Here is a 27,204-nt window from a genome sequence, read left to right as displayed (position 1 = left end):
GAAAGATTCACACATGTAGGGGGGGTTACCCCAAGAAAGCATAGAGTTGCTGGAAGTCCCTGTGCCCCACTGTCCCCTTTAGGGAATGCTCGGAATTCCACTATTCTGATTGGCTTTCTTTTCTCCCCATCTTTAATGATAAAGTACCCCAAAATATGACTTAGTAAGGCACCCAACACATAGCCTGATGTTATTATCAACAGTAGCTTCTCGCTCTAATTACAACAGAACACATCTAATCTGTGTCTTCTACACGAGTGGCTAGCCCAACACCTCTCCGTGCCTGTTGGCCCAGTAGCGTACTAGTCCCTGAGCCAGGTGGTTCCCCCCACACCACCTTCCTCTGCACCTCCTTGCTGCCTGTACCTTCAGAGGGGTCTGGATTTGTCTTCAAGTTCATCACTGAACAAAGCTGGAAGTGGTGGGAGATGTTTAACCTCTGAGCTGAGAATTCTGTGTTTCTGTCTAAAAGCCACACCTCAAGATTACTGAGAGAAAAGAACGCTGTAGGCCTCAAAGGCTGAGCTATGCCCAGGTTCATCACAAGGACTCCAAAGAAAGTTACATCTTATAGCAAGAGGCTCAGAGCACTTATGAGGTCGGAAGACATTTCTGCATCAGTATCTTTATACCATATCTGCTTCTCCCCAGGAAAACCGAAGTTACACCACTCACTGAGGAATCAGAGTCCAAGACCTAAAATGACCACCAACTTGTGTTGCTCAAAGCTGTCTCTCAGAGGGAGGTGTGAGGGACCAGGTCTCGCTGCCCCAGAGCTCTGTAACCTACCCCATCTTCTGCTGTAAAAGAAACATAGGGAAGTCCTGAAATTTGGCAGGAGTCAACGATGGTGTCCTGACTTGTGTAAACATGCAGCCATGACAAAAAGGCTTTCTGTTCCACTTTAAGACTTGCTCAAATAGGAAATCAAAATTAACCTTGGCTGTTTCAAAGTTAAAACCTCAACAAATAAACAGTGGCTTGGTGGCATGGTAACTCCCCCCCCCCATCTGAACCCCATGCAGATCACTGGAGGTGTCTATTTGGTAAGATAAGGAAATATGATATTCTGTACCAATGATCCTCTGCTGGCAGAGCCAAGGGGTGTTGCTCCAGCCTACAACCCCCTGCTTCTTCACAGACCCCCCTACAGTGACTGACAACTCTGTGAAGCTGAAAATCATTTCCATGCCTCTGTGGTGTTGGGGCAACACCGTCTTGGGGTAGTTTTCTTAGAACTGTGGTTGCCGTTTCAGAGAGCCATAAACCCATGGTGTGGCTTCACTTCCCACCTAAGTAGGCATGCAGGTCTAAGGCTAAGACCAGGCAGTAACTCTCTGTAAGGACAGGAACAACATGAAGAACTTGTCCGCTACATTATCCTGTGGATGTTTAAATTTCAAAGGGGAAAAAATCCAAGGGGCCACTCAAAACTAGATTTGTTTTAAGTAGCATTTTCTTATGAGAAGAAAAATGATGCAAGAGGAGGGGGAGGGGAAAGAAGGGAAAGGGGGAAGGAGGGGGAGGGAGAAGGAGGGGGGAGGGAGACATAGGGCAGGTGGGAGAGACCAACACAAGAAATCGAAAGCAGTTTTACATGCAATATCTTCAACACTGTTTAAAACTGTCTGCCTGGGGGCAAGTAGATCCCTATATATCAAATTCATATACCGGAGGGAAAAAATATCCACAACATAGTCCATACATCTTCTCAAAGTACCAATCAAGCCCCTAGGATACTCTCAGAGCACGTTCTAGGATAATCTCAGAGTCTCGATGCTCAGCCACCTGTCCATGACGATGCCTCTGTGCGCCGTCAACTGCTCCTGAGGTCCAGGACTCTCCTGTGCACCCGGCTCTCTGCAGTCTGGGGACTAGGCATATAGGAGAGCAAACAGAAGCAGTCCAGGCTCACAAAGCCAGCACGGGCGACCTGAATTGGCTCCCCCATGGTTTTGCACTGTCTTTAAAAATGCAAAAAGGTTTTGGTTTGACTGTCCATAAGTACAAGGCAAACCTCATTCTCAGCTGCCTTTCTCTTTGGTTTTTACACATGAGATCTGGGAGAAAACATGACGGTAAACAGACATTTCCTTCTCCCCACGGTCACCTAAAGTGTCATCTGCCTCATCTCACTGCCAAGCTGCATTGTGGGATCTTCGGAAAATTAGTGTGAATATTTTGATTGATTACTCATCACTATTAAACACCAAAAATCCAACCAACCAAACAAAAAATCTATAAGGATTTTGGTGTAGCCTTTTCCTAAACACACCTAGGAAGAAACCCTATGTTTTGTGTCCTTTAATATAAAAGACAGGTACCATGCCGGGCTGACACGGTCTCATGTATCTCAGGTTGGCCTCAAACTGGCTACGTAGCCATGGCTGGCCTTGAACTCTAGATTTTGCTGTGTCCATCTTCCAAGTGCTGCACTAACTAGACTGTATCACCTTGCCTGGGGGCATGGGCTTTCTATATTACACTCTGGGAGACGTGGGCTTTTGTGAGCCCTGCATGCGTTTCTCCCCAGAGACAGCCATTTGCTCAGATTAAAAACCTCATCAAGTAGATGCTGCGTGTACATCCCATATGGAGCTCAGAGGAAACTGATCTTTGCTTTCTGTGAAGGGCAGAGCCTCTCTCCTGCTGCCGTCCCACTGCCCCTTTCTCTGTATCTGAGTCACCCCTGCCTGCATCTCTGCAGGAGTATCGCTGTAAGCATGTCACATGTACAGCTGTGTCCCACCGGTACGTAGGCTTTCAGCTCTAATAGTGTCACTGAGCCAATGGCCTTAGACATCAGCAGTCCTAGGTGCAGAAATGCACTATAGGTATTGTCCAACTTGGCACAGACGGTATGTGAAGTTACTACATCTTACAGCGAGCTTGCAGCTGGTGACCGACTCACAGAGTGGACAGAACTCACACTACTAATCTGAAAAGATTATGCTTGATCCAGCCCATGCCCCCCCCCACACCTCCCTCTTCATATTTTGAAAAGAACAAATATTAAATGCGAACTTCACTTGAAATCTGAAGGTAAGAAGAACTTGAAAACCCCTCACTTTTACCTTGTTAGGTTTGTATATGCATACATACATACATACATACATACATACATATATACATACACACGCACAAGCAATTGCGTGTATTGCAGCTTCAAGACTAATGGATAGGTAATAAAACAACACAGCTGAAACCAAGTCTTACAAACCTCTCACCTGTTGATATACAGGTGGCTCTTGGTGTCTGCAGGCTCTGAAGCTAAAGACTGAGCCAAAGGTGGGCCGATAATACAGCTTTTTAAATGTGCACATATTGCAATGTATTTTTGCTATGATTCCCCGAATAATACAATTTAGCGGTGGTTAGCACCGCATCTATAGTGCGTTAGATGCCAGCAGTAACTGAGGAATGAACTACAGTCTCCAGGGTGTAGGGCACATTATATAACACGCTTGGGTGCCTGTGGAGTTTGAGACCTGGAACGGATGCTCCAAGTGTGTACACTTAATGGCTTCTATAGTTATACTCCGTTTTCACACTCAGCAGCCACACGTCTCAATGTACAGATACTCCGTGGATGGAACAGTACTTTTCTCATGAGCTCCCAGTGGATGCTGCGGGTTTCAGGAGTTCCCTTTGAGCACCCAGAGGAAGGCCTAGCAGCCTGCGTGAGCTCTGTGCCTGGGACTCCAGCAGAGACAGAGGGTGGTGGGCTCCATGGGGTACTTACCCTGCATCTGACTTTGAGGCTGAGGGTTAAAGGCAGTGGAGTGGTTCAAGGAGGCCCGAGGGTTGGGCGTGGGGGCTGGGTGGTGCGGGCTGACCCTCATGGCCGTGCGCCGCAGCTGCTCCAGTTCACTGAGCCGCTCGGAAAAGGACAAACTCCCGGGCTTGGTCTGATCATCTAGTTTCTGCCGATGTCCTATTATAGGGACCGGGAGGGGAAGGGAGGAGGAGGAGGAGAGGGAGGCAGGGAAGGAGGGAGGGAAGAGATCAGAAAACGTGTTGTGGAGGGGGCTTTTCTTATCTTTCCCCTCCCTCTCCCTTCTCCCCCGAGGTGAGATGGTTGGACACTGCCCATTGAGCTGTCTGTCTGTGGGAACCAGGGCTGTCCTTCCCATGAGGTTCCTTCATCCCACTGGACCCCAGATGTTGCCTCAGTCTGGGACTCAGTGCCCACAGCTGTCTGCGCATCCCTCAGGAACTGCCTACGGTGGCCTAAGGAGGAAGCACGTTACTTGTTGGCTGTGGGCCTCAGGCTGACAGCTGAACTATGGCGGTCGGGAAAGGTGCCCTCCCGGGGTCAAGAATGCCCTGCCTTCCTGAAAACCGGAGCAGCAGGTCTGAGAGGTACCAGAGTGGGCCTTGGAACCTAGCAGTATACACCTTCAAGAGGAAATTGGGTGCAGCTGCAAACCCACAGCCTTGGAGTGAGAGTTCCTGTTGCATATGGGCAGGCACAAGGCACCCCTCTCAGTCCTAATACACCCAGGCCCCTTCCTCCTTCACACAGGCGTCTCAGGAGCATCCTTTCTTCCCCGAAGCCCACTCCCTGGGCGTATCTTAAGGAGGAAGTAGGCAGAAAGGTGCAGCCTGGGTCTGTTCCAATATTTCTAGTAGGGCCAGCCCTTTGGGAGCCCAGAAGGAGTGGCCAGCTGCTCTGCTGAGTTTTCCCAGGGCCTCAGGAATGAAAGCAAGTTGGGAAGATGACTTGTCAGGGTGGTAGGTGTCCCTGTTACCAAGAAACAGCAGGTAGGGGCATCCACAGTCAGGAGGGCTGAGCCTCCAGTCTTTTTCTCTTTATCGCTTCCAACGTATCATGAAGCTAGAGAGTGTAGCAGAGCCCGGGCTCCCACACAGATCACAGCCACAGCGGGCGTGGGGGATCCATCCCCCCTTTAAGAGGCCGGCTTGGTGCTTCTTCCTCGACCTTAAGGTTTGCTTGACTAGAACCCTTGCCGGAGCCACAGCCGTTCTCCTGTCAGTGGTTACACAGCCTCACAACAAGACAGAAGCTGTTGGCTTCTGCCCATAGAAATGCTGTTCCTGCTACCGCATTCCAACCCAGAGCCACACAGAGGACCCTGGGTACCGTCCCTCCAGCACAGGGGCAGGCACAAGGAGACCACGCCCCACCCCCACCGCCAGCCACCTAGTTCCCAACTGCTACAATTATAAAATTAGGTTGTAGAAGTTGTGTTATGGTTTCAAATCCCCATGGTCCGCCATCTCTTCCTGCCACGGGCCTCCCTGGTACCACTGGCACGTCTCAGATTCCAGGCCAGAAAAAGGGCCCACTATATTGCAGCGATTTTTATCACTGACAAGGCCTGTTTGGCTCCAAATGGGGGTGGGGGATACAGCTTAAGCACAATATTTGTGTAGTTCACATGCAGCGCCCCCTCTTTCGACGTATCGCCAAAGCAAATCTGGACTGTCATTCAGTGCTCACAGCACTGAACTCAATCACAAACACCCTGAGTCACGCGAGTTCGACCAGTGCACATGGGAGAGGCCTCTTACAGCCGGAGTAATCAAAGCTCTGTGGACAAAAGAGGCCGAGTCCCTGAGGCACCCCCTCAGTCTTAACCAGCAGAAGTAGAAAAATGTCTTTTTCTAGAACCTTCTACTTTCACTCAGTCTCAGTACCTTCCACCTCAGTACACACAGTTCTGCGTACAGCCCTCTTCGGCTCCTCCCTCCTCTTCTCTTTGAGTCTGAGTCCCGCTCCTCATCTCGCTGAGAAACCTCAAGCTTTCTCGCAGAAAAACAACCCAAGCTCTGAGGCCATTTCAAGCGTGGTGCGGCCTCTTTTAAGTATCTACCATGGTCTCATGCCAGTCAAGGAGGAAGGTAGGAAACATGAGTCCGGAGAGCTGTATGGTCTCAGAAAGAATGTGGGCCGGCAAGGGCTTCCAGCGGGCTTTGTGCTTCAGCCTCACATTCCTGAGGCACCCAGTGGCATTTTGGAAGAACACTGTGAAGAACTGTGTGTAGCCATGGGATGTAGTTAGTGTGTGTGTGAGTGTGTGTGTGTGTGTGTGTGTGTGTATGTGTGTGTGTGTGTGTGTGTGAGTGCGTGCACACGTGTGTCGCTGGGCATTAGTTACAGTTGTGTCTCTGTACAGTCTTTAAAGAGTGACTATCTGAGCATCTGGCTCTGTAAATTTGGGGACATGGTCCCTGAGAAGACACACAGGAATAAGCCATTTGTGACAAGCCACTAGGTGGCCAACACATGTGACATTATTTATTTTTATTTCTCTTCCCTCATTACTTGATGATTAAAAAAAAAAAAAGTTCTAATACATGATCTGTTTTTGTCCCAATTGACACCTGCCAAAATTGTAGTCATTTACAGAGATTAACTGAGGACTGCCTGCTTCGGCCGGAATGCCTGGGACTGGCTTCTCAGAGCTGCTTCATAAGCCCCAAAGAGTCTACAGAGTCTCTGTCTGGGTTTAATGCTCAGGATTAGGGAATAGTTCATTCCACACTCTCCCCATATGCATTCTGGGAGTCTGTAAGAGAGGTGCCACCTGAGAGGAAGCCTAACCCCCATGTTCAAGGGCGTTGAAGAGTTGCAATCCTAGGACACTCAGGAAATGCAGGGAATCATTGATTTCAAGGAGGGGCCCCGGTGCATTTAGAACTGAGAGCACCTAATTCTCTTCTGAAACCTTTGGGCTTTGTGTGCCAAACAGCAATATTTCGCATGGAATATGGAAGCTTCTGATGGAAACTTTCAGGCTGGGGGGAAAATGAATGCTTTATGTCTTCAGTTTCCTGGATCTGCATGCTATTAAATTATCAATTTGCCCCCTGAATTTTAAATATTGGAGCATGGAAAGTGCCCACTATGAAATCCTCTCTTCATTCTTACTGATTACCGGGCTCTGGAGGGTAACAGGGAATTCAACACTGGACCAAACCACACTGTGTAGACGAAACACACACATTCTGGTAGCCTGGACTTTCATGTTCACTGGGAGTTGACTGTGAAGTTTCCCAGAGTGGGACTTCAAGCTGTAGCCACAAGATATTGGGTGCATCTTTCTGATGCTCACACAGAGCTGAAAGGGGCTCCAAATATTCTATTATTATTTTTACATATTTTGAGAAGATACTACTCAAAGTGTTATTATAAATGCACAGTCTAGAAAACAACAAACAATGGAAAAAGAAATATATAATAAAATAGACTAATGCCACCTGGAATGTTGGCTCTATCCCAAACAGGTCTCTGTGGTTCTCCATGGTGGCTGCCCATCAGAGCACCCCTAAATGTTATCATATTTTATGGTAGATAATGAGATCAGTTGCCATCTTCTGTTTGTTAAAACAGAGGAAAGTAGCACACACAGCTCACTAACCCCTCAGCTGCCTTTGCTGGGGCACCACTGTGCTCTGTGTCTGAAAATAACTGACATATAGCATCTGGTCCTCTATCGAAGGCAATGAGGCTGCCAGATTTTCCTGGAAACGTTTGATTAGCCAGTCATCTGTCAGCTCTTGCTTCTCATAGCAGTTTTCTGGTTTTCTTGATAGATCTCATGGCATATACTTAAAGTCTTGTCCTGGTGAGCATACTGAGAAAGTCTATGTAAAATGTCAACACTGAGAATATTCTCTCTCTCTCTCTCTTTGTCTCTCTCTCTCTCTCTCTCTCTCTCTCTCTCTCTCTCTCTCTCTGTGTGTGTGTGTGTGTGTGCGTGTGCGAGTACATGCGCAAATTGTGGTTATCCTAAAATTAATGGTGAATTTTATACATTCACCTTTAAAATGACATCTGTATTTCAGAAAATATCCTCTGTCAACCCAGTGATGGCTATATGAGCTAGGTATAAAAGGTTTACTCTTTCTTTGGTTGGGCAGTTTTTTTGTTTTTGTTTTTTTGTTTTGTTTTTGTTTTTGTTTTTTGTTTTTTTTTTTTGTTAAGGCAGTCTTATGACTATGACTAAGAAAGTGCAGCACAGAGAATGCTTCGCCTTCTTTGTGTCAGTCAATGGCTAACTGCCCTGAGTGCCGCTCTGACCCTTCCTTGAACTGTCTTGCAGGTAAGACCAGCCTTCTGACCAGCAGACCTGTTATCTTCCAGCTAATTAAATGTTGAGAAATACCATCTACTATTGCATATTATTCACATATTACAAAGCACTGGGCATGAGGCTCAGTGAGAGACCTCTTTCAAGCATTCACAAGGCCCCAAGTCTCAGCTCTAGCATTATATAAAAGGAGAAAGAAGGAAGACAAAAAAATGTTCAGTTTAGTAAACATTTAAATTAATCATAGTGCATGTAAATGAATTCGCATACTATATATAAAATATGTAATGATATTATATAAGTTCACATACTATATATAAAAAATGTAATAATATTATATGATGTATACTGATATATATCCCAATATATTTTATATATGTACATTTTTACAGATTGTCCGATGATATGTGAACTTAGATGGTTTTATTCCTAATTTCCTCTCATGTCATCATGCTGAGAGAACAGGGCACAGTTGGTAAACCAAAGAACTAGAGAAGGGCCAGAGAAATCAGCCATATCTTTTTAAATGGCAGACGGCAAGCCAAGTTCAGAGAGGTTATGTCATTTAATTCATCTCACACAGTCAGATGGAAGAAGAACTCAGGTAGGTCCCAAATCATCCTCGGTTCCCCAACACTCCCATCTCTCACCTAGAGAGAGCAATTTTGATTTTGGTGACCTCAATCCCTGCCTAAGTGAAGAAATACAGAGACACAACTAAACTGAGTCTACAGCACAGGTCACATCACTCCTCTCTGTCCACTTCTGTCCCCAGTGTCCCCAATGGGTGAGGAGGGCCAGAGTGGGACCGTGGTCTGCACCCGTCTGAGGGCTCTCTATGCCTGGAGCACCTGGAGACTCTTGCAGGAGGTGTAGAGTAAGGGCCCGTAGAAGGTCAGTTTCTAGAAAGATCTGTGCGTTGCTGATGTTGCTTGTGTCAGGCAGTTGTGTGAGAGAAGGGAGGAGGAACTCCCCTGACTGGTCCATGAATTTTCCACAAGCCCCATGACATCCCTTCTCCTACAGGCTTCTGTTTTGCTGAGGGCTGGGGTATCACATACCAGTTAAAATCCCCCTCAGTATCTGTGGGAGACTGATTGCTTGATTTCTGCACATTTCCAAGCCCCTGGTACTCATGCTCCTGATATAAGTGGTCACACATTTGTATCCACAACCCACACATGCCTTCCTGAATTCTTTCAGTCACTGATACACAGACTTTTTACAGTGTATCTTTTGGGGAAGGACAAGAAGAAAAGTCTTCCTGTTTGATACAGATGCGGGTTTTGTTTTTGTTTTGTTTTAAGAAAAACATTTCAGTTCATTACTGGCTGTACTCTAAGTTCATAGTCACCTTGTGATGCCCTGTTTGGCGTGAAGCCTGGAGATTCTTTGGCTTATCTTTCAAATGTTCTTCGGTATATGCAGAGAAGCCCTTACCTGATGATTGTCATGTACAACTATCTCTTGCTGAGGCTAGATGGCTTTGATTACCACAGCCTCCTTAATGCTGTGACCCTTTAATACGGGTTACAATGACCCCCCAACCATAAAATTATTTTCATTGCTACCTTACAACGGTAAAAAAAAAAATCATAATGTAAATATTTTTGGAGACAGACAGTTGCCAGAGGGGTTGCAACCCACAGGTTGGGTAGCATGGGGTTAGAGGCTCCTCAGAATTCTTGAGGGAGAGGCGGCTCTAGCCTTGCCATCAGAGGGAGTTTAGAATAGCTGGGAACGGACCGGAAGGATGCTCACCTGGAGCTCATTGTGCTATTCTGGACATGCAGCAGGTTAGAGCTCAGAATGCCTCTGGGGGCCAGCCTCATGCTCTTCCCCCTGAGAGGCGGCCCTCATTAGGAGACACCATTGCCTATCTGGGTTCTCTGTTCTGAGTCTGGGCTTCCTGCAGACTCAGCTGTGAGAAGAGCCATAGCCCCTTCTCTGCAAGCCTGGGGTTAAAGACTAAAGGTGGATTCCCCCAGGGCCACCCATGGCAATTATGTCTGCTGCCCGCGTCTACTCGGTCTCACTGGATAGCTCTCAGCTTGCTGCTGCTTAGCAACTTCGTGGGATGCCATGACTCAGTTTCCTTAGTTTTTTTCATGCAAACACCTGGTCTTCCAGGGCTTTTCTCCAACCATTAGGACAGTCTTTAGAGCTCCTGTGTGTTGTGTGTGAGTGTGTGTGTGTGTGTGTGTGTGTGTGTAACAGGTTGTCATGTAATCCAGGCACGTCTTGAAATCACTGTGTAAGATGACCTTGAATTCCTGATGCCCCTGTTTCATGTTCTTTCGTACTGAGGAGACAAGTACAATCACTGTACCAGGTTTATACATTGCTGACTTTTGAACTCTGGGCTTCATGCATGCTAAGCAAGAACTCTACCCACTGGGCTTCACCCTCTGCTTCTGGCTTTTTTGTACAGCACCACTGTGTCACTGTGGTGTGTCTGGGCCCACTGAACCTTGAGTCCAGGGAGGCGTGGATCTCGCTGTCTCCTTAGTACCTCGGGCTCCTGGCAGGCACGTGTCTGGCTAAGGCGAAATGCTGACTGAACAACCAGCTTAACAGATGTCCATGAAGAGCGGCATCCACCCTTCCTTCCCTAGACTACAGAAAGGTAGAATTCACTTGGGGCAAAGGAATCCTGAACTGCAGTGTGTAAGCACAGTGTCACTGCTAGGAAGCTACCTGTCAAGGCAAAGTCTTCGCTTGAGCAGTGAGGCACCCTGAAGAACTGTCTTGTTAGAGTCACGTCTGTCACCAAAGCCCATTCACTTTCCTTTCATCATGCTGAAAAGTAAGACAAGTCCCTTGTGCAGGGCTGAGCACAGCACAGTGGCACGAGCCAGCAGCCGGAGTGGATGTTGCCTTTTCTCTGTAGTGTGTACCTGATGCACATGTGTTCACACACATGCTTTTACCATGTATATTGCATGCATCCACATATACATCTACTACATACGCATGTAAATATCTACATATTCCTATCAACTCATATATTCATCATTCTGGTCTACCATACATACTTCTATCATATCATGCATATATGTCATATATATGGAATGTTTTATATGTATTTATACATATATGTAGTACATGTCTATTATACACATACACAATATCACATATATGTGTTATGTGTACATGCATATACATACATGTGTTTATATCACACATGCATCTAACATGTTCTATATGTGTATTATATATCACATATACATATGTCACACATACATGTATACATGTCATATATGTGTGTGTATGTATGTGATATACCTGCATACACACATTCACATTTCTCAAACAGACACAAACTATTCTGTGGTACACACATAGAACAGTAAAGCCAGCTGAGGTCAAATCCAGACAGCGACTAATATAGTCACAGGTGGCAAGATGACAGTCCCGGCCTGTCCTACACTCCGAGGCCCAGGATTCCTTTCTCCCGATATGAGCCCCAGAATTCAGGGAGCAAAAAGAAGCTATATCAATCATTTTCCACTCTGGGCCTCGAGTGACAGACTTCAGGTGTGGTGGCTCTCACAGGCCCCTGGTGTCCTGAGAAAAGCAGGGTTGTCTCTGTGGTCCTAACCCTCCCTCACCTCCTGTTTTGTCTGGTGACTAAGGAGGTAATTGTAGTGTAGAGCAGAAGCTGTCTCCTGACCAGCAGTGGTCCTCTGTGGGGGTGGCTGGCAGGGGCAGCCTGTGGGAGAGCTTGCAGGGAACTCTCACAGTAAGACCGGCTCCTTTGCCAACCTGTAATCCCAAGTTTTATCAACTCTCCTGAAAGCACTGTCTCAGGACCCACTCTGCAAAGTGTAATTAAAAAGTAACCCTATGTAACTGTTCCTACCCACCTACTGGAGTAGCTGACACGGACTTCAGGGAAGGCGGCCAGGCACAGGCAGAGGCAGGGGAGTAGCATGGAGTCTGAAATGCACCTGGACTCAGGCCTTCAGCAGGGCAAGCCCCAGGTTCACAGGACTGAGAGGAAGGAGAAGATACCCCCGAGGCCCTGCCTCCATCTCTGTGCTTAGTGTTTGGCCTGCACAACCCTGCATCTCTCGCTTCTCTGAATGAGTTGTTCCAGCCGATGTTACACGTTACTGGCAGCGGTGCTGAGCATGTTTGCACAGAATCCGGATAAGTGGAGGCCTCTTAGGGGCTGAATGATGTCCCTGTAAAACCTGGCTGGGCGAGGGGTGAGTGAGTGAGTGAGTGAGAGAGTGAGTGAGCGAGCCAGCAAGCGATTGGATGCCCTTCTCTGTAGATGCTCAGCTGGCAGCATCAGCAATGATCTCTCTTCCTCTGTGCTTAGGAAAGGGGTAAAGAATAGGCACCGTCAATCCCTAAACCTGAAGAGAAGAGTGCCAATCGGAGTTCTAGGCTGGCCTCAAGGAAGTTAGACCTAGAAGCCATCACAGGGCAGATGCTGAGCAGAGTTCACAGCTGAGTTTCAGCAGAGCCCTGGCTGTATGCCACACTCAAGAAGAGGCTAGTTTCAAGGTGTTTGGGGATGACTCTGACTCTCAGCCACTGTGCTCTGTGATGGGGGAGGGGCACTAGTGGGGGCGGGGAAGGAAGCAGCTGCAAGCCAGGAAGGGCTGAGTGAGAAAACCTTGTCTACCAGTCCCAAGTACCCATCAACAAATGGCCATGTACTTAAAGAGCACAGGCCTGGTCACTTACAAAGGGAAAGTTGTAGTCATCCCGAGTTCTGAGCACCCCTATCTGCCCCTGGTGACCATATCTCCCAGGCAAGGAATAGGGAGCAATGTGGCTACTTCTCTAACAACCCTGGGCAGCATTCTGCCTGAGTCCTTCCCATATTTGTCAGTGGTGGGCCTTGTTCCTGGTCACCTAGGGACTGTCCTCTGGGAAGCTGGTCAGGTGAGACCCAACGCCTCTCTCTCTGCTGTCTTCAATAGAAAAACCACCTTTTCCAATGGAGTTTTTGAGTCTTTTCTTTTTACTACATCTCTTCTGCCCGAACACTCCTGTATGTCAGGACAAACTTTGGATCCCAGTAAGAGAGGCCCAGAACTGGGCAGATTCTCTGTTGTCTCTTCCCAGCCTGGGAGGTGGGGTGGGGCACCCCATTCCCTTCCTGTTCTCTTCCCTGCCCATCCCCCTCACCCACACACACCAGTCACCTCTGCTTCCTTGATTTTCTGTGCAGCTGCAGCCGAGGTATAGCAACTTTGTATAGGACTTTGAAAGCCAGCCTCGCAGGGCTTTCCAGACTCCATACAAGCCAACTGTTCTCTGCCTTGTTTTCTTTGGCTCCGGGTGAGGCAGCACCGAATGAGTCAAACAGTATTAACTTTCAATAGGGAAGTGGTGTGGTCAACCAAAGCTGTTTGTGGCTAGATTGTGGAGATAGGTAGAGCAGGTAATGAGGAACGGCCCAGCACACTGAGGAGGCGGGGTGTGGGGGGGAGCCTCGCTCAGCAATTAAGTCAACAGAACTCACACCATCTTTTTTTTTTTTTTTCCAGTTGGCAGAGGAATTAACACTAAGGTCTCTGGCTGGCCACAGCTTTGGGAAGTTGGCCATTAGGCTCGGACAATTGAGCACTTTGTGTGTTTACAGATTTTTTTTTCTTTCTTCTTCCTTTTTTTTTCTAATGCTGCCAAAGTCATGGGAAATATAGTTTCCCTGATTTCCCCCACTTAAGCTACTCTACTCTGCGTGGGCCTTTTCAGGTCCCTCTGCAGCAGCTTGGGGTGGTTGGGTGGATCCTCCCTCTGGCCCTACACCCTCTTGCTCCTCACTAGCCCCTCCCCCACACTCCCAGTGACCATCTCTTCTCCATCCCCCTCTGGACAGAATCCACAGAGCAGGTCTTGCCCAGTCTCCTGCTAGAGGCTGGAAGAGGATACTGTGCAAGCTCAGTCTCCTGGAAACATCCAATCAAGCTTTCAGGAGCTCAGAAGTGCCTCAGTCCTCACTACACCCTGCCCCCCAACTTTGTAGATGAGAAAATTGAGGTTCCAGCAGAAGCTGAGAACCTCACAGAGCCAGGGCCTGAGGGCTTTCCATTGGGCACTGCCCCCTCCCACTAAGGAGCCCCGCTGAGAATAGCTCCACCCTCCAAACTCAGGCTTCAGTGTTTCCAGTTCTTCCTCTCTACACTCCGCTGCTTATTTTGAGAATGGCTGAATCACTCTCAGCAGCAAAGACTCTCTGATCCTACCCCCAGCCTGTAAGACCATGCACAGACCATCCAGTGGCCCCAGAGCCTCCCTTTTAAGTAGCTGAAGGTTTTCAAACAGGCACAGGGTGGATCATTTCACTTCCCAGAAATTGAATCTCGGGCACACAGACAAACACACACACACTCTTTCTCTAACACACAAATTCACACACACACACAAACAGGCGCGCACACAGACACACATAGACATACACAGACACACACTCACAGAGACACAGCATAGACATACACTCTCACAACACACACACATACACATATATACACACACACACATACACACACACATACACACACACACACACCAAGGACTATAGACTCAGAAGCTGCAGGCTTCACTGCTCTTTCCTGCGGTTTTGCTACTGTGAGAGCTGTATGTAGAAGAAAATAAATTTAAATAAAACTCAGAACTGTTGATCAAGGTTTCTTTCTTTGTTTCCAAGTGCCTTAAAGAGTTTTAGATGGAGGCAAATGGCAGAGGGAAGAGTTTCTAAAAGTATAGGTTTACAGTGGTGGCTAATTTAAATGCCCATTTCCCCCCTATTTCCACCAGGCTGACAAAAGGAGACGGACCCTATCTTTCATGGTGGAGAGATGGTTCTGCAGTTTGGGCATGTGTTGCTCTTGTAGAGGACCAGAATTTGGTTCCCAGCACCCGAATGGCATCTCAGAACCATTTGTGACCGTTATTCCAGTTTGAGGTGATCAAAGGACCTTTTCTGGCCTCCAGGGCACCAGGCATGCACGTGGTACACAAACATACATGCAGGCAAAACACACATACACACAACATAAAACACGTAAATGTAACAAAACCAAAACTATCTTTAAGAAAACAATCACAACTTTTCTTAAGATCCCGAAGGGTGTTGCTCAATACCTGTAAAACATTAACAGTAGGTTCTTAGGCTGTGTTGTTTGCAAATATCTGACTCCCACCTACTGTATTCCTATTACTTAGTTGAGAAACCAGGCTTTGACATACACCACTCAAATAAGACAAAACCCTGTATAGTAGAGAGAGATCCCATGATGCTCATGGGTGACCCAGCAGAATTTTCTAGATGCTAGGAGCCTTGAAAAGTCACAGCAATGTGGATGCTTAATGTTCTGCTGGGAAATGGGGCTATATCTGATAAAGCCTTTATCTGGACCCACCTGCCTGTTCTCTGAAGAGGCAGGATGCAGGTTTCACAAGGTGGTACCTTGGTAAGTCTTGGGTTTGGTTTCTGGTGTGTCAGGATTTAAAGTGACCGTTAGGTTGGGTTGAAGGAGAACAGGTTCTAAGTGCTAAGTCCTAAGAAAACGGTTTACCAGATTTCCCCCCTCATTTTTAAATAACTTGGTACTGGTATTTAGTGAACACTTTAGCAGAATTCCATGTGGTTCCCTTGGTAAATGAAAGGTTGGGAATGAAGGAAAATGACCTGCCCGTGTTCCCTGGCATGTGCTTCTGTGTGGGGCTCTGTGCCGCAGCCTCACATGAAGTCTCCATGTCCTGCAATCCCCGTGATGGAGGTTTGTTATTAGAGCTGGAGTCAGGCAGCTAGCATCAGAGGGATGGTGCTCACCTGGTCTATCTTGTTTAATCCTTTGATCCCTTTGGGAGGTGGGCATCTGGAAACCCCTTCTATAGAGGGAAAAACTGAGGCTCCAATTCCCTCTCCCAATCTCCATTAAACCCTCTGATTTTGTTCTGAAATTCGGGGCCGGGGCCCCACGAGCAAGGTCAGATTAAGATGAAAAATGTCCCTCTGTGTGTTTCTCATTGCTTTGTAAAATGAGTGGACCAGAAATGCTATGCAACCACTTACAGACAAATGAAGATAAGACACCTGGGACAGAATTCCAGAAAGGGTCATAAAGTCACCCTGCACTTAAGAAGTGACTTATTTCAGGCGTTTACATTTTGCCTCAGATGACCAGAATATGACTTGCCAGCCATGGTGTACAAAAATACAAACAAGATCCAGCAAGCAAATAAAATACCCACTGTTCGACATTTCAGGGCAGGCAAGCACGCCAAACAGTGCGGGCTTTAGTCAATAGGTACTTTAATGGAACCCAGGCATATGGAATTCCTGGGAGCACAAAATTAATGTATCACCATTAACTTACTTCATAAGGGCCTGGGGAGTTGCCGATTGATTCCACTGAGTTACTTTAAGGGTGGTGTCTGGGGTTGGGGGAGGAACCCACAGGAAAAATACTTCCCTTTGGGTACTTAAATATTTTTCTAACCTTGGCTTTCACTGCGGACATGGGTTGAGAAAGTTTGATATGCTTACAGCAAGTTTTCCCAGGGAAAGCCTTAAGCAATGACCTTGAGGGAAAGTGAGCCAGGAAGAAGGGATTTGTCACCTGACTAATGGCCGTTCTTCCCCTGGTCTGACAGTCGCGGCACACGCCTATAGATTATAGTTAATTTCCCTCTTTCCTTTGAGTACTGCCAGAGCCCCAAAGCAGAAACCTTAGAGAAGGTTTTCAGAGAGAAAACATGAAAAGAAGAGGCAGATTCAAAAGAACTGCAATGAACTTAGACACAGATCTAAAATGAGGAGAAGAGGTTTACTTATTTAATCAAAACTTTGGAGGGAAAAAATCCTTGTGTGTGTGTGTGTGTGTGTGTGTGTGTGTGTGTGTGTTGCAATGGCCAGGTCCTTTGAGACACTATGTGCCAGCCTCTTCCTAATGGCCTTTCTCAGTTCACTGCTTACAGGAAAACCTAAGCCCTTGGGAAAACTCGAGTTTGTTCAAACCGGAAAAGGGAAAGTGCTTAGGCCTTGGAAGAATCCAAAGGGGAGAGGTGGACGTGCTGATGTGTTCTGACAACAGGGTCTGCCTGCCACAGACCTTCAGCAAGCTGGGAGGTCATTTGGACCCATGGGAGATGTATGACAGCTAAGTGTCCGAGAGCAACATCCACAGGTAGCAGGAGGAGTGTTCTTCTCCTCCTCTGTGTGAGGCCAGTAGCATCATGGTCTACCTCTCTCTCTCTCTCTCTCTCTCTCTCTCTCTCTCTCTCTCTCTCTCCACACACACACACACACACACACACACACACACACGGTGGGAAGGGGCCCTCCAGAGACCTGCCTTAGCTTCAGAAACTCAAAGGGTGGCTAGCTGCTTTGTGTCTGTGCAGTGTGTCTCCAGTCTTGCTGGAGATTGCAGGCACTCTGGAGTCATGAGCCCGGTACTCCACATCTGTGGCTGATACATCCTTGGAGTCAACCAAATCCAGGCTCCAATACTTGGCGAAGAAAACGTATTTTCTGAACACACAACGACTTCCCTAAGGACACAGTCTAACAGGCATGCATGCAGCCTTATCTAGAGTACCTCAGTAACCAGGAAGTGACTGACAGTCTACAGGAAGATGCACGTGAGCTATCTACAAATAATCTGTCATTTGATATCAGGGGGTCCCGTGTGGCAGTGTTGGTATTTGAGGTGTTGGTTCCTGGAACAAATCCCCTAAGGACAGCAAGGGCAGACAGTGGAGAGGTTCTGCTGTTTCCTAGAACAATGTGAGACTCTTCACCAGTTGTACTATGCACACACTGGGAAGGGCCCAAGTGTTAGATCTCAGGTATGAGCTTCTGTGTTATAAGGACATAAGTTTTCTTCAAGATGTTCACAAAGTATGACATTTGGAGACAAGTCTGTTGGAATCATGAAGGACTTAGGAAAAGTACTCAGAGTATTTTAAGGGGCCATAATATGCCAGAAAAGAAATGTACTGGGCCTAAATACAAAAAGATAAAATAAATTTAAAAAAATCAAAATGCATAAATGTTTAATTGCATCTCAAAAAGCACAACATTGAGGCTACTTCATGAATATTTAAATTTAGGGTTTCACGGGTCCTCTTTGTGTTTTGTCAAGAGAGATTTCTCATTTTCCACAAGATTCCAAGACAAATACACACAATAGCCAACATCTTCTAAACGGGAGTTATGTTCCAGGAACGGTTCTCAGGGTTCCGGGAGGTGGTCTGTTATACAGCCTCTTGACCCTAAGGCATTAATATGGCCACTGTCTGTTGGACTGAGAGCCAGGTATCAGCCTCCCAAGGCTAGCCCGGGGTGAACATGAGATGTATCATCTCAAGCTGAGTGGCAGAGACATCAGGAGACATTAGCTGTGTTACTTATAGCTAGAGGATCTGAAGATAAATTTACAAAGCCCTTTCAAAAACAGAGAGGAAGAGGGGAGGGAGTAGGGAGGGAGAGGAAGAGGGAGAATCTGACAGAGAACACTGCTGTGGAACCCCTCATGGGGGACATGATGACAGTGTTCAGGATAAGCAGTCCGGGATGGTGGCCTGAAAGGGGCCCCTGTTTGTGAGGAAGCTATACCTCTGTTCTGCTGACAATATTTTGTTACCCCAGTTTGAGTGGGAACTAATTTAGAGATTATCTCATCTCATTGCCTAGTTTGACCCAGGAGGAAACCAAGGACTAAAAAGTATTTAAGATAATTGCCCAAGTTCACACCCACAGGTCTGATGGCGCCAGGGTGAAAGCCCAGGTCCCGGAGTTAAGGATCCTCAAATCTTTTTTACACATTTTAAGATTAAGGAACGGAAGCCTCACTGTAGACAATATTATATTGTTTTTTTTTTCTCATTTTGTACTTCATGCAATCAATTCTAACAAGGGCTTTGTGTTAGCACAGACCCCGCTTCACTTACATGCTCTTCTAGGTAGCAATCTGATTTTACAGTGATCTGAGTCAAAGAAAAGCATTCAAAGGAATGGCTTAGCTTTTATTCAGTATACATTTCTTCTCTCTTTTTCCCTGCACCCAACTGAGGAGGTGTCTTGCTTATACCTTTCGAGTCTTACTGGTACCTGGAAAGAACCTGCTTCAGATGGCAAGAGCCACCTAACCCTTAGCAACTTCTGTGCACAAGTGGGATATTGATCAAAAACTCACTGGGGTAGTGTCAAGGTGGACTGTTGTTCATGGGTAGTGTCAAGGTGGACTGTTGTTCATGGGGTAGTGTCAAAGAAGACTACTGCTGTTCACAGAGAAGAAACCTGATTTTTTTTTTCTCACATTCTCAGTTTCCCCAGAGAACATTCTAGGCCTTAGCCTGAATTCAGGGAAATTTTGATGCTCACAAAACTCTTCTAGGTCTAGGGTCATATAAACTAAGGTAATAAACAGGAAGAGATTCTAAAGTTCCTTAGAGACACGTAGGCACAGTTATTAGTAATGCTTTTAGGAACTGCTTCTCTAAGTCTCCAGGTAGTTAGAGAGATTAGCAGAGTGGGAACCAAAATACCAGGGTGAAGAACTCCCAGAATCCCTTGCTTAGCCTGAAATGCTTTCAGAGTGGGACAACAGGTATACAGAGCAAGGAAGCCCCCCTCCCCCATCTCTCTTCTGCTTTACGTCTGGGTTGGAAGGAAGGAAAACCTCTCTGTTTCCCTTTATGTACCATGACTCTATTGTGAACTGGTGAACCTGCAGTGGTGATCCCAAGAGCACCAGGTCCTCACCTAGCCCTCAGCGAACCATAGAGCCAATTGTTAGCCCGTGTGGCAGCATCTGTGTATTGGGAGCTCCCTGGGAGGCAGGTGGGTAACTCAGTACACCCACCCGAAGGAAGAACTGACTCCAGGCAAATGTCTGGGGCAGATTCAAAGCTACAGGAAAACCAAGTGTGAGTCACACACACACACACACACACACACACACACACACACACACACACACATTGATAAGCTCTTCTTATCAGAGATACAGCAATATAATGCAATGAGGCTCAAATACCTTAGTTCTCAGAATCAGAGCTGGGTGTCCCGGTGCAGTGTCTGGATTCCTGAGCTTCCCTCCGGCTGACTAGCTGGGTGACCTTGAGTATCCTTCTCATCACCTTTTGCTTCAACCACCTTAACCGTGTCTCCCGAGGTCTTATAAGCAAGTGCCCTCAGCACTTTGAAAGGCGCTGGACAAACAGTGGTCACTGTGTAACACCAGTCACTATTGTTAGTAACTTTTCTCCCCAAGAGAAGATCTACACTGTTTTCAACCATAAGAAAAAGCCATAAACACCCATTTCACTCTTTTCTAACACTCTGCATCGTGAGTTCATTACCACCCTATGGATGGACGTCTTTCGTGCATTTTGCTTTTTCATTAGGGAATACTCATCAAACAAAGACTCTATTTAATGTACATGTATGCATACACACGAACATAAGATATTTCTTTCTGCTGCGTCCCTTCAAAGTCAAAGGAGTAAATTATATTCATGAAGCTGGGGACATGGTTCTGTCAGTAAGGTGTTGCCTAAGTATGAGGAACTGAGTTTAGATCTTTAGTGTCCGTGTCTGAAAGGCGGGTGTGGCAGTGCACACCTATAACCCTAGCACTGGTGAGGTTGAGATACAAGAATTCTGGAGATTCTAGCCAATCTAGCCAGAATTTCAAGCTTGGTAGGTTCCAGGTTCAGTGAGAGACCCTGACTCAGAGAAATAAAAAGGAAGGAAGAAGAGCGGTAGACGATGAATGAAGACACTTGATATCAAGCTCTAGCTTCCACATGAAAACACACTGCGGACACACCTACTCAAACATGCATCTCCCACATCTCACACACATGCATGTATGCCCATATACAGACTTCAACAAAATTCTCTAAAAAGCAGTTGGCTGACAGAGGCTCTTGGGTTGACCCATTCTAAGGATAATTTCATCTAGAATGTATCCATTGGCAAGTGTGATGGTTTTGCCCAGGAAGTGGCACTATTTGGAGTTGTGGCCTTGTTGAAGTAGGTGTGGTCTTGTTGGAATGGGTGTGTCAGTGTAGGAATGGGCTTTAAGACCTTCATCCTAGCTGCCTAGAAGTCAATATTCTCCCAGCAGCCTTCCGATGAAGATGTAGGACTCTCAGCTCCTCCTGCACCATGCCTGCTTGGATGCTGCCATGTTTCTACCTTAATGATAATGAGCTGAACCTCTGAACCTGTAAGCCAGCCCCAGTTAAATGTTGTCCTTATAAGAGACCCAGTGACCCTCCCCACCATAAAATTATTTTGTTGCTACTTCATGACCATAGTTTTACTACTGTTTTGAACCATAATGTAAATATCTAATATGTAACTCCCAAAGGGGTGGCAACTCACAGCCTAGGAACTGTTGTTCTATGCTCTGTAGCAAAAGTATGTGACATCTTCAGTAACAGGGTCTTACCATAATATTCTAGGGGAAACCAGAAGCAATGACACTTGCCTAAATTTTTTTTTTTTTTTGAAGTCTGTGGGACCCTTTTGACCAACAACTCTAAGGCGTGTATCCTGATCCTGGCAATAGGCTTGATGTTTGATGACCTCTGCTGACTGCCACCTTATCCCATTTCCCATGTAGAATGTCTTGGCCATGTGTCTGTTCACAGCAGTAAAACCCTAACTAAGACAGTGAGTCTAACATCCTGATGATCCTCTGAGTTTTAAGGAACGGCTGTACCTCGTTCTCATCACTGTTAATCTTAAAGCCTGAACAGTGACTGCTAAAGACACCTTTACAAGAGGGCAGAAGCTGTCACAGACACAGCCATCATTTGTTTCTTGACCTTTTTGAAATTTAATGGAGTCGATTCCACAGGTCACAGGTACCTGACCCAATAGTCAAGACTTCCCAAAACTCATCTTCAGGGTGGACCCAATGTATCAGCTGGTCCCTCACCCAACTTCCTCAGCAAAATCTCTCCTCTCACACCAAACCAAGTCATGCATCTAAATCCCATCATGGACTATATACAGATAATGTATCTCCAAAACACATGTTCTCATATCTCAACACTGCCATACTTTCCTAAATTATAAATGTATGGGGTTGAGAGCTGGAGTTTTACATTGTTTCTAGAAGTATCAAAGCAACATAAAACAACTCTTAGAATTCTATTTGTGAAAAAAGGTTCTTTTATGGTGCAGGGCTGGGGCTGGGGAGATTGCTTAGTCAGTAGAGTGTCTGCTACCCAGGTATGAGGACTCAAGTCCCCAGCCCTGCCTCACATGTCATTAGCTGGGTGATTTAGTACATCTGCACTAACCCTAGTGCTGGGGAATAGAGACCTGTAGGTCCCTGGAGCTTACTGACCAGCTGGCATAGCTCAACAGATTGAGCTACAGGTTCACAGAGAGACCCTGTCTCAAAAGAGGACAGTGGTTGGTGCTGACCTCTGACTTCCACATGAACCCATAGGATACACACACACACCCCTCACAGCCCCCATACACACCCATCACACACACACATGCCGTCACCATCCTTTTAGTATATCTTCTATCAAACTCTTTTAGCATGTTAACAAGTCATCCAATGGTCTACTTCCTGCCTGAAAACAAACACCTTCTGGTGGCATCTTCCCCTCTGAGGAACTGAATCCCCCCCATGTCCACTGCTGTATTGGCTGGAGATGTAGAAGCATCCCATGGACTGTGTGAAAAGCAAGTTTTGACTTACTCAGGGGCAGAGGGTTACTGATAGTGGTCAGTAGCCATCTAAACTGCAAAAGCTGGAGACTCTCTCTCTCTCTCTCTCTCTCTCTCTCTTTCTCTCTCTCTCTCTCCCCCTCTCCCTGCCTCTCCCCCTCCCTCTCTGGAGCACACAGCCTACTACAATACAGCTTCAGTCCCGACAACCATGTCAGCTTGAGGTTACCATGTACCCTACTTGGCAGCCTCAGAGCTGGGTCCCACATGAGAAATCTTGAAAGCCAGCCCACATTTACACAAAGAGATTCTAAAGGCAAGGAGAGAGAGCTCATGGGATTTGAAGTGCAGATGGTATAGTATGGATGGACAGATGGACAGAAGGATAGATGTGTAGGCAGAAAAACAGTCCAAAGACAGTGAGAAACTCCCTATCTGTCCTGTGGCTTCACTGTTCTGCTTAAACCTGGAAAAGTTACTTCCTTTCTCTGGGGCCGACTTTGCCAAAGAGCGAGAACTTTGCGGTGCTGCTCAGCGTGGCAAACATCAGCGTGGCAAACATCAGCGTGGCAAACATCAGGGTTCTTGGGCCAGGCTCACGCAGAATTCATGATCCTTCATTACCTAAAGCGGCTGCATTAGTCTGGCCGCCCTGCGGAGCACACGGGGTCCTCACTTCTCGTTGCATCAGAAAGTGATGGCGGACAGAACACCAGTAGAAATAATCAGGGTGCTAAGAGAACCGGTCTGAGATGTGGTGCTACAAACCCTAACCCCAGTCCTTGGGGTTGGGGGAGGCAGGGGCAGAGGGCTATCAGAAGTTCAAGGTCAGCCTGGTTTACATAGCAAGCTGCAGGCTGACCAGGACTACATAGCAAGAGCCTGTCTCAACTTAAAAGACAAAAATCAAAAATAGGAAGATAAGAGTAAGTGTAACCCCTAACAGCCCACCCTCACTTCTGGAGTTGGCCTGCGTTTGCTCTTGGCTTTTTTTCTAGAGGCCCCTTGGGAAACAGAAGACAATCTTCCTGGGCTACAGCCTCTTTATGCCACACTTAACCTTATTCTCCCTGTTACACTCTTCCCTTGATATCCAATTCTGTCTTAGAAAAAAGGCTGGGGCCCTGTTCCCAGTGACTGTTCTCATACATTATAAAACTGCAGGGGTGGCGAATGCTTTATCCGAATACTTGATCTACACAGCCGGTGGGCAGCTGTCCCAGTATGGGGACATTTCCCTTCTCTCTGCCATTTGCTTTTTTTAGGCTCAGATCCTCTCTCACTTCTTTGAATGTTTAGGGGAAAAATGCACACGGTGAAAACCTGTCTTTCTTAGGAAGAATAAGGAAAATGGAAGGCTTATTGTAGGACCCTACTGTAAGCTGCTTGCTCACATACAGCCATTGTATAACCTGTTCTGGAGGTAACAGCTGCTTTGGAGACCCACCGGCTAAAGGAGTCATCCTATGAGCACGTCACTCTCAGCATCAGCCTTCCTAAACCTTGTCCCTTTCCCTGGCCCCCGCACTAAGTCATCACTTTGGCTTGCTTCCTCTCCAGTCCCCTGCTCTGGGCCATGGCCCTCTCCTCTCCAGTGCCCAGAGCTTCTACTCTGGAAGCCCCAGGGAGTGCTAAGAGGCTTCTTGGGCTGGGTGAGAACTGTGTGTTACCTTGGTCTGTGGTTCACATTAGAAAGAAGCAGAGCGTGGTATTCAACACAACTCCCAGAGCTCCCGAGAGCTCCCTGAACCTGACCACGGCTGGGGAATCTCAAAGAGGTTAAAGAGAAAAGGCTGCACAGGATCTGGTAGGGAGTAAAATGGGAGGGATCTAGGAGGGCAGAGTGGAGGGAGTCACCAGGCACAGGAGCGGGAGGAAAGGGCAGCCAGCATGAGCACTGTGCCCTGGGCGTTTCTGGTGACCATGGGCTCTCTGTATGTTACTGCTTCTGGGAACTTGGGGAGATAGAAGCAGAGAGGTGACTGGGTGACTGGTTCCAAAGGGAGGCCAGATACCTTAAGTCATAGCCATGACAGCAGCAAACTCTGCCCTTGTGGATAGCCCTAGGAAGCAGAATTCCTAAGGGCCACTACCTCGGAGCCCCCATGAGCTGCCTGTGTTGACAAGGTTGCCTGTTGAGGGCCACACACCAAAAAACTATCACAGAGGCTCAAAGAGCCACCAGATAGGAAAGGTCACCAGGAGGGGACGAGGAAAGGAAGCTCCCCAGGCGATCGCTGACGGTTTCCTAAGCTCATGCCCTGCACCAAGCACATGGTATCATGTAGTGAGGTTTGCCAAAGATGTCGTCAGAGGTACATACATTTGGTAGAAGGAACCAGGGTTCTGGGAGGTTCTGAAACCTCCCAAAGGCTGAAAATTCCTCTTAACAGTTGCATTCTTACCATCTAACTTCTCTTCACCATAGCCTCTAGGGACATGAGGGACCGCCACTTTCCACGTCCCAGCCTCTGAGGGTACCCTTCCCAGGGGCACTTGGCATGGTTTGGAGGACGGAAGCCACTGTCCTTCAGGTCCCATCCACCTACAGACTTGGAACTGTGAGTCCAGTTGCAGCGCCTGGGCTGGGGTGTGGCTCTGGAAGAGTGTCACTCCTGTGTTTACTCAAAGACAGTCCTTAAGGCACTCTGAGGACATCTTTCCTCCAGACTAAACAACCCCACTCCGTTTTAAACGCTCTCCTCTCAGGAGCTCCTTTTGAGACCATCTTTCTATATTTACTGCCCCCCCCCACTCTAGCCCAGACTCTATTTTAAACAGTCTTAGAATAAGATCTGCTCAAGGGAAGAAGAGAGGGTTATTTTCACAGATTTCATCTCTGGCCTTACCACATTACCATGGGCATGGATGGTGAGCTGCCCCTTCTGGTCCACTGAGACCTTCAGGTCTTCACTGTCACATCTAATACAGGGCCAGTCTCCCAGCCACACTCTGAGTCTGATCACACTGAGCTGTGCTGTATATCTGCCGGTCTACTCCTTGCCTCAGAAAAGCCCCCAAACTTCTTAACTCATCGGAGTTGGCCTAATTTCCTTTTGACGTCTAAGACAAAGCGTTAGAAAGAACCCAGTACACAGAAGCGTCTGAGAGGTCGGAGAGTTGACCTGGAAACGTCTCCTGTCTTCAGGGGCCTGACATCCCTTCAAGAGGGAGGCCGAAGCCTCAGATACATTGCGAGACCGGGTAGGTCTTTGTGCAGTTACCAGCCCCAAGGGGACTCACTTACTTCGGGGTTCGCGGGGGCCGTCCACTGTGATTTTGATGGCTCTGTGGTAGGTGGCAACTTGTGGGGGGTTTGTAAAGACGGTGATGGTCAGAGTGAAGCTCTTGCCTGTGGAGAAACAATACAGAATAGAACATAGTGAGGGGTGGTCTGAGCATCTCCCCTCTGAGTCATCCGAAAAAGTGACAGAGCTGGGGCAGGAGGACTTGTTCTCCTGGTACTCCCAGGCTTTGTTTCCAATCTGGAATGGACACAGTGGGTTCACCATGCAAGGCACACAGTGGGTTCACCATGTAATGCACACAGTGGGTTCACCATGTAATGCACACAGTGGGTTCATCATGTAATGCACACAGTGGGTTCACCATGTAATGCACACAGTGGGTTCACCAGGTGGGGCATACTGCATAGTCACGTAGCTATAAGTCAAACATTAATTATCAACAAGATCCGGGGAGATCAAAATTTACTCCCTCATCAGGACTTTGGGAATTGCTAGCTGGGACTCATAGCCATCCACTCCTACCCTTCCTCTGCCTTCCCTGCATATTTATAAAATCCAGGCCAAAAAAAGAAAAAAAAAAAAAAAAAGAAAGAAAAGAAAGAAAGAAAGAAGGGAAGAAAGAAAAGAAAAGAAAGGAAAAAGACACTATCTACACATTTCCCTATTTACTCTGTACTGCAGAGGATTAGACAAGACTGACTTTCCAGGCCAAGGGTAGCTCAGTGGGTAGGGGGGTTGTCTAGCAAGCGTGAAGCCCAAGGCTCTATGCCAGCATTGTGTAAACTGGGGACAATGCTGAACGTCTGTAATGCCAGCACTCAGGTAACAGAGGCAGGAGAATCAGAAGTTCAAAGTCATCCTCAGCTATGTGGTGAGTTTGAGACTAGCCTGGCCTACATGAGAACCCTATCTCAAAACAAATGAACAGAAAAAACGCATCAACAAACGTTGGGTTTCTAAGTGCGAAGGCCTGCTAAGTTAGGCATTATTCTCTGTGAATATTAGAAATTGATGGTTGACATTAAATGCTATTTATAAATATCTGATAGCTAGATGTTACGATAGCATGGCTGGGGCAGGACGGAACAAGGGACATGGGTAGGACAGACGTGCAGAAGGCTGACTGAGATCCAGATGCATTGCTCATACAAACATGTGCCTGGCTTTCTCGGTGACATTATTCACAACTCTGCAAAGGGTCAGCCCAGAGTTCAATGAAATACATTGC

The 27,204-nt window shown here is 47.1% G+C and overlaps 1 protein-coding gene across 2 annotated transcripts in view; it reads right to left on the bottom strand.

Annotated features, from left to right (window-relative positions):
• The window catches only part of RUNX1 (RUNX family transcription factor 1), an 84,119-nt gene that overhangs the window by 31,874 nt on the left and 25,041 nt on the right, over window positions 1-27,204 (bottom strand). For both annotated transcript variants that reach the window (XM_080918779.1, XM_080918780.1), the window contains exons 3-4: window positions 25,976-26,080; window positions 3,743-3,934 (exon numbers count right to left, since the gene is read on the bottom strand). In XM_080918779.1, coding sequence (XP_080774905.1) covers window positions 3,743-3,934; window positions 25,976-26,080 — 297 coding nt within the window. The remainder of the gene's footprint in view (window positions 1-3,742; window positions 3,935-25,975; window positions 26,081-27,204) is intronic.

Source organism: Micromys minutus (assembly GCF_963924665.1).
Source record: "Micromys minutus genome assembly, chromosome: 7".
Classification (NCBI taxonomy): domain Eukaryota; kingdom Metazoa; phylum Chordata; class Mammalia; order Rodentia; family Muridae; genus Micromys; species Micromys minutus.
Note: the sequence above shows the minus strand (reverse complement) of the source record. Positions and strands in the feature narration are given on the sequence as shown.